Here is a 13,437-nt window from a genome sequence, read left to right as displayed (position 1 = left end):
TTTTCAGCTTCACCTTGAGAGCAGTGTTCATTACAGCATCCTCAAGGAACATAAATTATCCTGAGTTTTGGAATGCTATCATTTCAGTGATCCCATAAATAAACGACTATTTAAAAGCATTAAAGCTGCCTAAATAAGCCATTCATTTTAAATAAAAAGAATGAATGGGTCGGATCATTTCTCTCCAGTTCTTGGAAATGGGAAATTCTCTACCTTGAGATGGTTTTTTAACTTGTTTCCCCTTGACATTTTATTTATATGCACACTTATATAAAACTATAGGGCCCCCCTTTTTCTGAAAAGCCTTTCTTTAGTGGTCATAGACTTTCTGGATTATGAGTTTAGCGTGAAATTTTGAACCCTCAACTTTTAATTTAAAATATTTTAAACCTACAGAAAAGTAAAAGTATAGTACGATTAATATTTTGTTTACTCATAAGCTAGGTTCACTGATTGCTGAAATTTTACAATTTTTGTTTAATACATCTTTCTCTTCATATTCACATTTCTCCAAGTGTCCTCACAATTTTATTAACAGCTTCTTCATTTTTTCTGTTTCGGAATCCAGACAGAGATTATACGTTGCTTTTGGAGTGTTTTAGTGTTTTGGGTACTTCAGTGTTCTTTAATTTCAAAGAGCTCCCTTGCCTTATTTTACTACTACTATTTTATTCTTTTTTCCTTCGTTTTGAGTCACTGATGTATTTGAAAAGACCAGACGGCAATCTAGATTAGTCTGATTTCTTCCTCATGATTAGATTCAGGTTAAACGTTTTGGCAAGGAAAATACGGAGGTCATCCTGTATTTCCTCATTGCCTTGTGCCGGGAGGGGAGCCTCATAATGCCAGTTTGCCCCGCTGGTGGTGCTAAATTTGATCATCTGTTTTTAAGCAACAGAGTTATCTATGATAAAGTTATCTTTTTCCTTTTGTAATTAATGTTATGTGTTGAGGTTGTGTGAATATCCGAATGATCCTTGCCTAAATCAATTATTACATAGGTAATTGAAAAAAATTATTTTTTTCTAATCCCATTATTCCTTTCATGTTTATTAGCTAATAATTCATTCATTTTATATGCCAATGCCTTATGTAATTGTTGCAGTGGTCTTCCTCACAATTTTTATGCTAACGGAGTTAAGTGAAATTCTGTGTGCTGTTGTTGATGAGAAAGGACAGAAGATATTAATTTTGGATCATAAGTGCAGTTCCACATGTTAACATCCCCACATAGTTTCCTCTTGAAAATTAATCCATTACTGTCACTAATTATTTTAAATAGACCATTTAGTTTTTTAAAATTAATGTCTTCATAATTAATCTCTGTTTTTATATCTTTTTTTAACTGCCTAATTGCTTGGTTTAATTCCTAATCTGTTATTTCTGTTACCCTAATATTTGTAAGTAATCATACATTAATTTTCCATTATAATAGCTGTGGAAATACAAAGGACTCTGAATCAACTTGGAACACCTCAAGATTCACCTGAATTGAGGCAACAGCTGTAAGTATTTAATTAGAAACAGAAGGAAAGAAACCTGTTGTGTTGCTTTGACAGCGTGTACTGTTACGTTTACTGGAGAAGACAGTGCTACCATAGCCATACATTTATAACCAGGTTTGCCTCTTTGTAGGATTTTTCCCTGTCCAGCGTAGGCAAGTCTTTTTCTTTGTTTTAAAGATCTGACTTACTCCATCAAATGGAACTTCTTCAGGTGGCTTTCTTATACTTTTTAATAGGTTGTTTCAAGTTCTGATAGCCTTTGAAAAATTGTACTCTAAGTGTCTCTGTTGATGTGATTTATTTCCCATAGCTAGCGGTCCTGACCATGACCAAATTTTTATTTGGTTTAGGTCCAGTATCTACCCATCGTGAACTGTACCCCACCAAAGCTGATATCTGCATCCTCAAATTTTAGAAAGCATTGGCCTCTGTTAAAATTATTAGAATGAAGTTATCTAATACACATTCCAGTTAATTAAAATGCTGTTAGAAGAACAGCAATGGTACTTTGTCTATGGTGTGTTATAGATTCTATGAACTGTTTGCACACATCTTATCTGTACCTTACACACTTACAGTGAGAGAGAGAGATCAAAAGAGCTCTTTCTGTTTTGTTCACAAGGAAAATCCGTCTCCTGCAGGTTTGATGGTTTACCCAATGCATCAGTACCTGAATTTTAAATCTTAATTCAGTGATGTTACTGCTACAAATTTCAAGTAATATGAACTAAGTGGTATTTCCTGACACCATTAGCAATAGAAGGAAAAACTGCAAAAAGGAAGAAATTAAAACGTAGGTAATAGGAATTCATATTTATTATGAAGTACAATCTGAAGAGTTTATATTGTACTGTTTCTATAGTGGATAGATGTCAGGGTGGTAAAAATGTCCCAAATCTAAAATAATAAGCCATCATTTATTAAAGTAAAATGGAATGGGAGTATATAATTCTAATGGTTACAGTATTTTGGTAGACTTAATACCAGGGATTCTGAACATATTCATATGATCATTAAGGTCCTTTTTAAAAGAGTTTTGCTTATATTACTGTTTCCAGAGATTTAAAGAAGCAACTTAAAGATAGGCTACTTGGTAAAAATTATAACTAAAGTTATGCTTTCTTACCACTCAAATACAGATAGCTAAACTCAAACATACTTATGTAGTATTGCATTACTTTAAAGGATCCTAAGTGTGACCAATATGTGTTTAAAATGAGAGATTTTATACATTTATATATATATAAATAGGAGAGCCCTGGTGGCACAGTGGTTAAAGCACTCAGCTGCAAACTGAAAGGCGGGTGATTTGAACCTACCAGTCGCTCCATGGAAAGAGGATGTGGCAACATCCTTCTGTAAAAATTTACAGCTTTGGAAACAAAATGGGGCAGTTCTACTCTGTCTTATAGGGCCGCTATGAGTCACAGTTGACTCAGTGGCAGTGGGTTTGGTTTTGGGGTTTTATGTGTATTATATATGTAACGGGTAGAAATCTCACATATACATACGAGGAACGCTGCTGTTGTAATTTGTAAGACATCACATTAATACAAGCTTTTTTTTTTTCTTTTTAGTGCCAAGCTATTTAATTAGAGATCTTTTTGCTTTTTAAGCTACATAGATATGTAATTTACCTCTTTTATTAAGTGTTTTGTTTTCTTTACAAGGAAATGCGGGTTTTTTTTGTTTTTTGTTTTCCAGAGCAAATGTAGCTAATAGTACATTTGTCCCCTTATTCACCTCCTCCCATATTTTTATTTTCTAAGTACCTATGGAAACCCTGGTGGCATAGTGGTTAAGAACTATGGCTGCTAACCAAAAAAATCGGCAGTTTGAATCCACTAGGTGCTCCTTGGAAACTTCTGTGGGGCAGTTTTACTCTCTCGTATAGGGTCGCTGTGAATAGGAGTCGACTCGACAGCAATGGGTTTGGTTTTTTTACAGGGTAGAAATGCCCAGGTAGAGAAATAGGAGAGGCCAGGTGTACCCTAAGACCTGGAAAGTGGCCAAGTCTAAGGCAACAAATTCTCTTTACTTGCTCGACTAGTGAATCCCAGGTGCAGGACGCAGATAAAATACTCCCCCACCACCGAAATTTCACATGTAATGGATCAGACATCTGCAGTCTTGCGGTTAAATTCTCTTCTAACTGGAGTCATCCACAATTTTAAATGACTGCTGATATTTACTCCTCTAAACTTTGCTACCCTGTATGAGTAAAGATCCCTCCATGTACTATTGTGTAGTATCGGAGAATAGAACCTGAAAATTGTGTTTTCATGGAGAAAATTTAGTCAGTCTATGAAAAAGCAATTTTTATAAAATTATTCATCAGGGTTGAGACAAGTGGCAGAGCTGTAGCTTAAAGAAATATCTAGTTGTTTGGCTGTAATGTGTGTTTTCTCACTTTAGGCAGCAGAAGCAGCAGTACACTAACCAGCTTGCCAAAGAAACAGATAAGTACATTAAAGAGTTTGGATCTCTGCCCACCACCCCCAGTGAACAGGTATCAAGCTTTAAGACACCTTGTTAATGTGCTGAATATGAAAGAAATCAGATGTATTGTAGGATCTTTGAACTGTCAGCAAGGAAATTAGAAGAAAAAAAAAATCTACCTGAGATTAGTTAGCAGAACACAAAACTATATTTAATTGCTCAGGTAGTATCCTGTGGCTCAATAAGGCAGAAATTATTTCCATGCAGTTGCCCTGACCCATAATTAAGTGCTCGGAAAATGCTTCCTGAGTAATTGTTCCCCAGCCTTCCAGGACCAACTGCATGCAGCACGCACGCTGGCTCAAGGTGTGAGGTGTCCTAGGTGCTCGTATTTATTTCCTTGGGGTGGAAGTTATTACTCAGGCGAGAATATAAGGCTTTATTTGCCTAAAGAAAAATTACTTTAAAATAACCTCAAAATCATGACCCAGTTTTTGGGAGCATGGAAGTGAGAAATCTAGCACTGTGTGCTTTTTGCCTCAGGTTAAATATGTGCAGTATTTGACCATATTGTCGAAGTATTATTGAGAGTTAATCACAAAGCTCTGTTATTGAGGAGTGAATGAAAATTCAGTATTAAATAAAGAGCTGTTGTTGTTGTTTGCCTTTGAGTTGAGTCTAACCCATGGCGACCCCTCACTAATGATAAAACTATTTTCGTGAATCCCATAGAACTTCACAGTTTGATTCTAGTAGTTTTTTCCCCCTTTTTCTCTAGCGTCAAAGAAAAATACAGAAGGATCGCTTAGTGGCTGAATTCACAACGTCACTGACAAATTTTCAGAAGGTTCAGAGGCAAGCTGCTGAGAGAGAGAAGGAGTTTGTTGCTCGAGTAAGAGCCAGTTCCAGAGTATCTGTAAGTATTTAAAAATGCATTGTAAAAATGAACATGGTATTCACTAAGGGTATTTAGAATACGTATACACACATACACACCGCATAGGTGTACACATACGTACATAATCAAAACTACACTGCCTTTGAGTCAATTCCGACTCCTAGCAACGCTTTGGAACAGAGTAGATCTGCCCCACAAGGTTTCCAAGGCTGTAATCTTTACAGAAGCAGACTGTCACATCTTTCTCCGACAGAGTTGCTGGTGGGTTCAAACCGCTGACCTTTTGGCTAGCAGCTGAGCACTTTAATCACTGTACAACCAGGGACGAACATAAATCAGTTTAGAGTTTTATAAGGGAAAATGTAAGAGCTTTTTGGTTATTATTCTTGCTTTTCTTTGCCCCTTCTCAATCCATCTTGTTATTAAATTTTTCAGGGTGGCTTTCCTGAGGACAGTTCAAAAGAAAGGAATCTTGTATCCTGGGAAAGGTAAAAAACACAAGTCATATATAGATCAAAGGATAATTTTTTCAAATGTGTTGATACATTAATACTCCCTGGAACAGAGATAGAACTTTCATGAATATTACATCTATCCTAAATTATTTATGAATTGAATACAGATAATAAATTTGAGTGCTTATTAAAAAGTTTTAGATAATTATACAATATTATTGCTATATTGGAAAAGTAAGTCCAAATAAATATTTATTGGCTTAATTATTAGTTAAAATAGATGATTCCCTTTTATGAGATTTAATTCAACCAAGAAGAAATATCCAGTTGCCAAGTGCAGCTTCCAATAAATAAATAATAGCCCTAAAACCTTTATGTAAAGTAAAATAGTATCTGTTATCAGTGGAATGAAAAATAAAACTTGATTAGTATTCCTGTTATATTTTTCGACTTTTTTTTTAAGTGAACGGTTCTCTGATTTTGAAGAGCAAAATATTTCACTTAGTATTTATTAGATAGGAGGTAAGTCCCATTGTTTTTAATGCCAGTCTTTCCTTTTTCCCTATTCTTTGTTATTAGCCAAACTCAACCTCAAGTGCAGGTGCAGGATGAAGAAATTACAGAGGATGACCTCCGCCTGCTTCATGAGAGAGAGTCTTCTATTAGGCAACTTGAAGTAAGCCTTAGGCTTGTAGAGTTGGGCTGATGCTCTGTGCTTAGTTTTCCCTCAAGATCCTTAGATAATGCTGAAAGAGGGATCCAGAAAGGAAAACTAAATAAATATGTCAGTGCGGTAGCATTTCTAATACATAAATTAGAATAATTTCGCTTAGGAAGAAAAATACTAATCTCGTTAGTATTTGTGTTAAGACGATAGCACATATTCCTCACCGTCTCGCCCCACCCCAATTTTTGTTGTTGTTGTTGAGTCATCTTCAGGTCACCTTAGCACTGAGAAAATATCAGTCTAGAGATCAGTGACTGTCCAGAGAGACTGGATGGTGTCCCATGGCACACGATACACATCATACCTGGATGAATAAGGCTTTTTACAAGGGATTTAAAATTGTTTTATTTTATGTCTGTGACATGAAAGCAATCTAAAGGGCTTATTGAATCTTAATTCCTGTGGAACCTATCTGTTTTATAGAAAGTAGGCTAGTAATAGCTAATAGTAGCAACAGTTTATTGAGTGCTTTCCATCTACTAGGTACTGTGTGATAAATCCTGTTTGTTAATTATGTCATTTTGTCCTTACAAAAACTCTATGAATTAGTTAACTTACCACCATCACCGTTTTACAGATGTGGAAACCAAGACACAGGGGGATTGTATAAATTGCCCCCACCCACCCTTGATAAAACATTTCCGTTTTACTCTTTAATCAGGTGAAATAATAGCTACTATATATTGAAGAAAAGTAAGTTTATAACTTCTTTATCCATCATTCCATTGCATTTTCAAATTTATTAATGTGAGACTTTAAATCTGTGCTTTATGTCCTATTCTTTTAAAATGTCAACTTGATATGTGAATTATTACTAGAATTAAGTCACAATAAGAATATGTTCTTGTGAGTAGGCACTGTATAAAATAAAACTACCAGGTTGCATAAAACAAAGTTGTCTCTGTCCTGTCATAGGTAGGGATATATCTCTGCCTGTCCCTATCATAGGTCCTCTGCTGCCTCTCCTGGTATTTTTAAGGTCATAGACTTATTTTCAAGGACCGATGCCTGTTCAAGGCCTATTTAGGATTGTTTACAGTAAACTATTTTTCTATATTCCCAAAACGTATGGATCAAGTCTAGATGTGTGCTAACATATGTGTGAGTGGTGGTTTAGAATTTTTTCATTTTCCCCTTTTGTAGAGCAGGAGCTGAATTTTTATTACAATGCTATTATGTTCTTTTTTCTCTTAGGCTGATATTATGGATATTAATGAAATATTTAAAGATTTGGGAATGATGATTCATGAACAAGGAGATGTGATAGGTAAGCCCTACTGATTTAATTTTGTGAGTTGGGAACAAGCTACATGCAGTTTACCTGTGATAACTCTCTCAGGGTGGAGGCCCTGCTTCCTCACCCTCTGTTGGTCCTCCCCCACCCCCACCACCCCTCCCCAGAATCAGAAATACAGTCTCTACAACAGAGCATCACCCTTGACCTTATCTAAAACACACCTCATTTTTGGCACTTACCAGTTGAAATGACCAGCTTCTTTCATTTATAAGCACCAGACTTAATGATACTATGGCCATGGAAAGAGCCCTGTAATGTCCTTCTAGCTTATTTCCACTGCCTCTGGTTTCTGTCACATCCCAATTTGATTGTCATCACTTTCCCAGTGACTTCTGGGAAACTTGTACTACTTGTAATTGTGTGCGCTATCTTGTCTTTTAGATTGGAGGAACTAGGTAGCCATTTGCCTGACCATTCCTTCTGATAGCTCATTGGTAGATTAATTTAACAGTATTACTTAGCTGATAGGAATTCCTTTAAAAAATTCTTTAAAACAAAACTAAAAAAGCAATAACTAAGATTCTCTTTAAATTTTAAATGTAATTGTTTTACATTATAATTATAAGCATTGATCAAGATCCTAATAATTTTTACCATTTTGAAACATGGAGCAGTGTGTGTTTAGAGATCCATTTAATATATTTTCCGAGTTTAGTTCAGTTGAAATACTTGCACCTTTAGTTTAATATACCTATAACGTGACCATTCTTACCCCATCTCTAGCCCCAGGACGTCACAAGGTAAAATTTAAAAAACCCATTCATTCAATCACTCAACAAATATTTACTGAGCACTAATATCGATTGGAGATAATCTAGGTCCAGGGAAGAAGTCTGGCCTGGGGTATGAATATGGGAGTCATCATAAGGAGCCCTGGCAGCGTAACAGTTAAGTGCTTGGCTGTTAACCAAAAGGTTAGCAGTTCAAACCCACCCAACGGCTCCACAGGAGAAAAGACCTGGTGATCTGAGCCCGTAAAGATTATAGACGAGAAAACTCTATGGGGCAGTTCTACTCTGTCACATGTAATCACTGTGAGTTGAAATTGACTCTCTGGCAACTAACAACAACAACATTTGCACATAGATGGTATTTAAAGCCATGGGATTGAATGAGATCACCCTCGGATGAAAGTGTAGAGAGAGAAGGTAAGGGCTCTGAGGACTTAACCCTGAGTTCAATAACCATTTAGAGTGAGGTCAGCAAACTGTATCCGTTCATGTATGTACTGTCTATGGCTGGTTTTGCACTACAAAGGCAGAGCTGAGTAGTTGTGAGGGAGATCTTAGGGCCTGCAAAGCTTGAAATATTTATTATCTGGCTCTTCACAGAAAAAGTTTGCTGACCTCTGATTTAGAGCTCAGAGAGCTGATGAAGAACCAACAAAAAAAGACAAAGAATAGCCAGTGATATAAAGGAGAAAACCAAGCGAATCCGAGTGTCTTAGAAATGAATGAATAAAATGCTTCAAAGTCATGCTTCAACCACTTGAGAAATAGTATAGGGAAGAAGTATAGCCAGCTTAAAGAGAAAAAAAATTCAACTTTGTGATATACTACTAATATTAACCTTCGAATATTGGGCATAGTCATCTTACCTTGAATGAAATGTAATGATTTATGCAGCTGTATTCCTGAAGCATCAATGCATATCTAACAGAGAGTTGTGTTCATGTGTTTTATTCTAAAGACAGCATAGAAGCCAATGTGGAAAGTGCAGAGGTACACGTTCAGCAAGCAAACCAGCAGCTATCCAGGGCGGCAGATTACCAGGTAATGTTCACTGAAATCACTTTTCTTAAGTGTGTGTGTAATTTTCGTTATTGTTGATAAAATAGAATCAGCTTTAAGTGACTGGAGATGTTAAATAACACTTAAAATCCCAAGAAAGAGAGGTCAGAAATATGCCAGTCGGTTTAGAACTGGTTTTAACTCATATATTCCTAGGTTTGAACCAGCCTTGTGACCCTCAGGGCTATGAAGTTTAGTGTTCAGAGTCCTAGGGTAGCAGCAGAGGGCTCTAGGCTTTGCTAGTGGCTGGTGATCTCTGGTGTCATCTCTCTGATAGTATTCTCCCTACATTTCTTGTTGTTCCCTTTTGCCTTTACTTTCTTTTCTGTCAGTTGCATTCTGGACTAAAGAGGCAAGGTCTTTGTCCTAGAAAAATCTGTATCAAATCCTATGGAAATTATATCAGCTTGGGTTGTCACTGACCATCAGGTATTCTGTCGGCAATCAGCAGACACTTTACCAGGAATGAATTTATTTCTTAAGTGGATCAGGTTAATATAGGGAATCCGTATGTATCTGTCAAATATAAATTATGTATAAAACCAAAACCAACCCATTGCTGTCCAGTTGATTCTGACTCCTAGTGACCCTATAGGGCAGAGTAGAACTGCCCTGTAGGGTTTCCAAGGAGTGGCTGGTGGATTAGAATTGCTGACCTTTTGGTTAGCAGCTGAGCTCTTAACCACTGTACTACCAGGGCTCCAAATTGTATATAAAGCACTGTACAAATATTAGGACCTTGAATTATTAATATATAAAACAATTTATAGACCTTTGATGTTCAATAAGGATAAGACCAAGCTCTTTGAGTATCCCTAAATACCACCATAGCATTTGATTTCCCTTTAGAACTCCATGTTTTGGTTGTTGTTCATAAATAATATTTTCTCAGACCTTGTTACCTTCTTAGAAAATAACTATGATACAGTCACCTTCTTAGATATTTTCAATTCCTTTTTGCTTGTCTCACTAACCTTAGAAATTGCCTTTCATTGCAATGCCATTTTTTTGTACTGCAGAAATCATTGCAGTGATATTTAGGAAACAATAAAGCTATGTAGAGATTGCTGAGTTGTAGCAAGTCCTAGTCACTAAGCAACTCCTGTGTGCCAGCTTCGTGCATGTAATTCAGACAGGCAGCTCAGAGGAGTTAGTAACAGTATGCCATGGACTTTAGGTGTCACTCATGGATAGTTGAAAACACATGTTCACACAAATAGTAAGCCATAAATGCCAAGGGTCATGGATTTGTTGGTGAAAAAATTGGTCAAACTAAATGTTTAGCGGGATTCATCAGTGACTAGGCTTACATGTTATTTTGTTTTGGTTTTGGATTTGGGGGAATGCAGACGTGTTCCCAAGTTTACTTTTCCTCTTCCTTGTGTAAGAGTGAGCCTATATCCATACTGGGAAAAAAACACAGCTTCCCAAGCTCCTCCGGGTCTGAGGAGAGGAGCATTCAACACAAGTGCTGAAAAAAGAGACAGCTTTCAAATTGATGATTCTACTTGGAAACCATGCTGTTAAGCTTGTGAATCTACAAAATGTGGCACTTGTGAATTGTTGGGATGAATCATGAGCATACAAGAAGGTGATCAGTGCTCTTACGGCACTGGAAGACCGTACTACCCCACACTAGGGAGAGTGCCCCAGGCCACACGTATACCGTGGAGGAATACCTGTGAGTGCTTATAAAGATACATCACCTCTGTATCTGTGGTAACCAGGCAGAGTCTGGGAAAATATTTATGCATGATGATATTAAAACTTTTGAGAAATTGTGTTTGATTTAATACATGAGGATTATTTAGTTGAAAAACTAGATGAATACATAGAGTCAGGATCATTTCAGATTTCAAAACATACCTTTTTTGGTAAATTCTATGGTAATTCTAGTTGACGCAAAGTAAATTTACCAATTTTTCTACTTCGTAAGAAAAATGATTCCTGCATGCTGCTGTGAGACACACAGGCCGTTAAAGAAATTTGGAAATGTACAGCTGGACCAGGATTGAAGAATGAAACAACATTGTTAACCTTTGTATTTTCAATGACAGTATTATAATTTTTAGCTCTTTGTGTTTTATTTGTATGTTAAGATTTTGAATTCTGTTTCTATTAACACTAAATAACAGGAATGATTTTAGAAACTGATAAATTTATTTTAGGGATAGTTGCCACATTTACACTTGCCGATAGTTTCAGGGAACTCAATTATTGAGAGTAGCATTTTGAGACTATTAAATTAAAAATTATATAAGCTTTTTAAGCTGTTCCTTATTTTCCTGTAAAGGTAACTTCAGTCTGTGGCACCAGATAGTAACTTTTATTTCTGCATCTTTTTTAAACCCAACCACATCTCCAGAGAAATTACCATCAAATGTTGAAAAACTCCTCTCTCAATTACAGCATTAATTCAAGAAGAATATTTTTTGAAAGAATAGTGCCATATGTATTGAAGAGATTTTTGAGAGGTAAACATACAGCCAGAAATGTGAGGGGAATACACTACTATTGATTTTATTCTAGGAACGAACCAGGTCATTTTCAGTTGCTGTGGGAATGTTCTACTAAATCTGTAAAAATGTCTTTGTTTTTGTTTTTGCATCTGCAGCGCAAATCCAGAAAAACCCTGTGCATCATCATTTCTGTCCTTGTCATTGGAGTTGTGATTATCGGTCTCATCATATGGGGAGTGACTAAGAAAGGCTGAACTTATAAAAGGCACGCACTATCGCGCTACATTATCTAGATTATGTAGGAAGAGTCCTGCAATCGTGGATTTTTTTTTTTTTTTTTTTAAATTATAAAGCCATTAAGTAAAGAATGGTTCCCAAACTTTGTTATTTTTATTTGGGCTCGGGGCTCCTTTGGATTAAATCTGGCGTTTTCTAATACTGAAAGGTTTTCTAAACATCACTGCTGGCAGAACTTCTGTGCTTCTCAATCTCATAACTATTAGATTTTTGCCCACATTGTGTATACCACCTTTCTTTTATAATTTATTTACCCTGTTGACTTAAGTGCTGAGAATTAGTAGACTAAAGGTGTTTGTGCTCTGAATGTATTTCTCTGTCACTGTGAATACGTGCACCCAGATTTGTGTCACTTCAATTAAGTATCTCAAATCTGATTTCGATTTGGGCCAGCAGAGAAAATACTCTCAATACCCTTCAAAAATTAGCGTATCTGTTGTTTTCTTCTGGCTCACAACAGGACAAATTACATATTTAACTTTTATTGTTGGTTTTCTCTTGAGACCTTTTTTTATTTTGAATGAAATCAGTGGATAATTACCTAATATATCTCATACTCCTAATGTGTATATATTAAGTATTTGCCGTAGATTGCTTGGTAAAATACTAAAGGTAGATTGTTTATACATAGGCACGTTTTCAGTCTGATGTTTACTAGGGAAAGTGTAGTCACTATAAATGTTTAATTGGGAGGAAGAGTATGAAAAATCATTACGTATTTGTTTGGATTCTGAAGGTTCCAACTTGTTACTCCACTAAAAATCTTAAATACATTATGGCTTTGAAGGTCATTGTTTACTTTCCTTTATGCTGTATAGAGGAAACCCTAGTGGCATAGTGGTTAAGAGCTACGGCTGCTAACCAAAGGGCCAGCAGTTCAAATCCACCAGGTGCTCCTTGGAAACTCTATGGGGCAGTTCTACTCTGTCCTGTACGGTCGGTATGAGTCAGATTCAACTCAATGGCACTGGGTTTGGTTTTTTTTGGTTTATGCTGTATAGAGGAAACCCTGGTGGCGTAGTGGATGAGAGCTACGGCTGCTAACCAAAAGGTCGGCAGTTTGAATCCACCAGGCGCTCCTTGGAAACTCTGTGGGGCAGTTCTACTCTGTCCTATAGGGTCACTATGAGTTGGAATCGACTCGATGGCAACGGGTAAAATGCTGTATAGAACTATGGTTATATATGTATCCTTGGGTCAGAATTACTTTGGGGAAGTAACTTTCCTCTGAATATTGTTTTTGAGCACCCAACACATAAAATTTAGCATTTAATTTGTGTACCATTTTGTACCATTCTTCATTAGAAAAGGAATTGAATGTTTTGCCAGTTAACTTACTTGCCTTTTTTAATCAATGTTGTTTTAATGCACTAACCTGAATACCATAAAGAAGACTATCTTAGTTTATAATTTGTATTTTATAATGTTCTTGTATAGCAGTTTGATATTGAAGGCAATGTTTTACATGGCAGCAAGCTATGAGACTTCAAATGGGAACAAACACCATGTTAAGTAGCTAAATAAATTGTATCTTTGCAACCAGAATAAAGCTGATATAAAAGGTATCTGG

At 36.3% G+C, this 13,437-nt stretch overlaps 1 protein-coding gene across 1 annotated transcript in view; it reads left to right on the top strand.

Moving 5' to 3' along the window:
* The window catches only part of STX7 (syntaxin 7), a 39,358-nt gene extending 27,436 nt beyond the window's left edge, over positions 1–11,922 (top strand). Inside the window, exons 3-10 of the mRNA XM_003404017.4 lie at positions 1,436–1,505; positions 3,921–4,014; positions 4,723–4,860; positions 5,278–5,330; positions 5,877–5,973; positions 7,219–7,291; positions 9,011–9,093; positions 11,726–11,922. Of these exons, the coding sequence (XP_003404065.1) occupies positions 1,436–1,505; positions 3,921–4,014; positions 4,723–4,860; positions 5,278–5,330; positions 5,877–5,973; positions 7,219–7,291; positions 9,011–9,093; positions 11,726–11,824 (707 nt within the window). The 3' untranslated portion in view covers positions 11,825–11,922. The remainder of the gene's footprint in view (positions 1–1,435; positions 1,506–3,920; positions 4,015–4,722; positions 4,861–5,277; positions 5,331–5,876; positions 5,974–7,218; positions 7,292–9,010; positions 9,094–11,725) is intronic.
* Positions 11,923–13,437: the final 1,515 nt, after the last annotated feature.

This window comes from Loxodonta africana, chromosome 1 (genome assembly GCF_030014295.1).
Source record: "Loxodonta africana isolate mLoxAfr1 chromosome 1, mLoxAfr1.hap2, whole genome shotgun sequence".
NCBI classification, from domain to species: Eukaryota; Metazoa; Chordata; class Mammalia; order Proboscidea; family Elephantidae; genus Loxodonta; species Loxodonta africana.
This window is presented reverse-complemented; position numbering and strand designations above follow the sequence as displayed.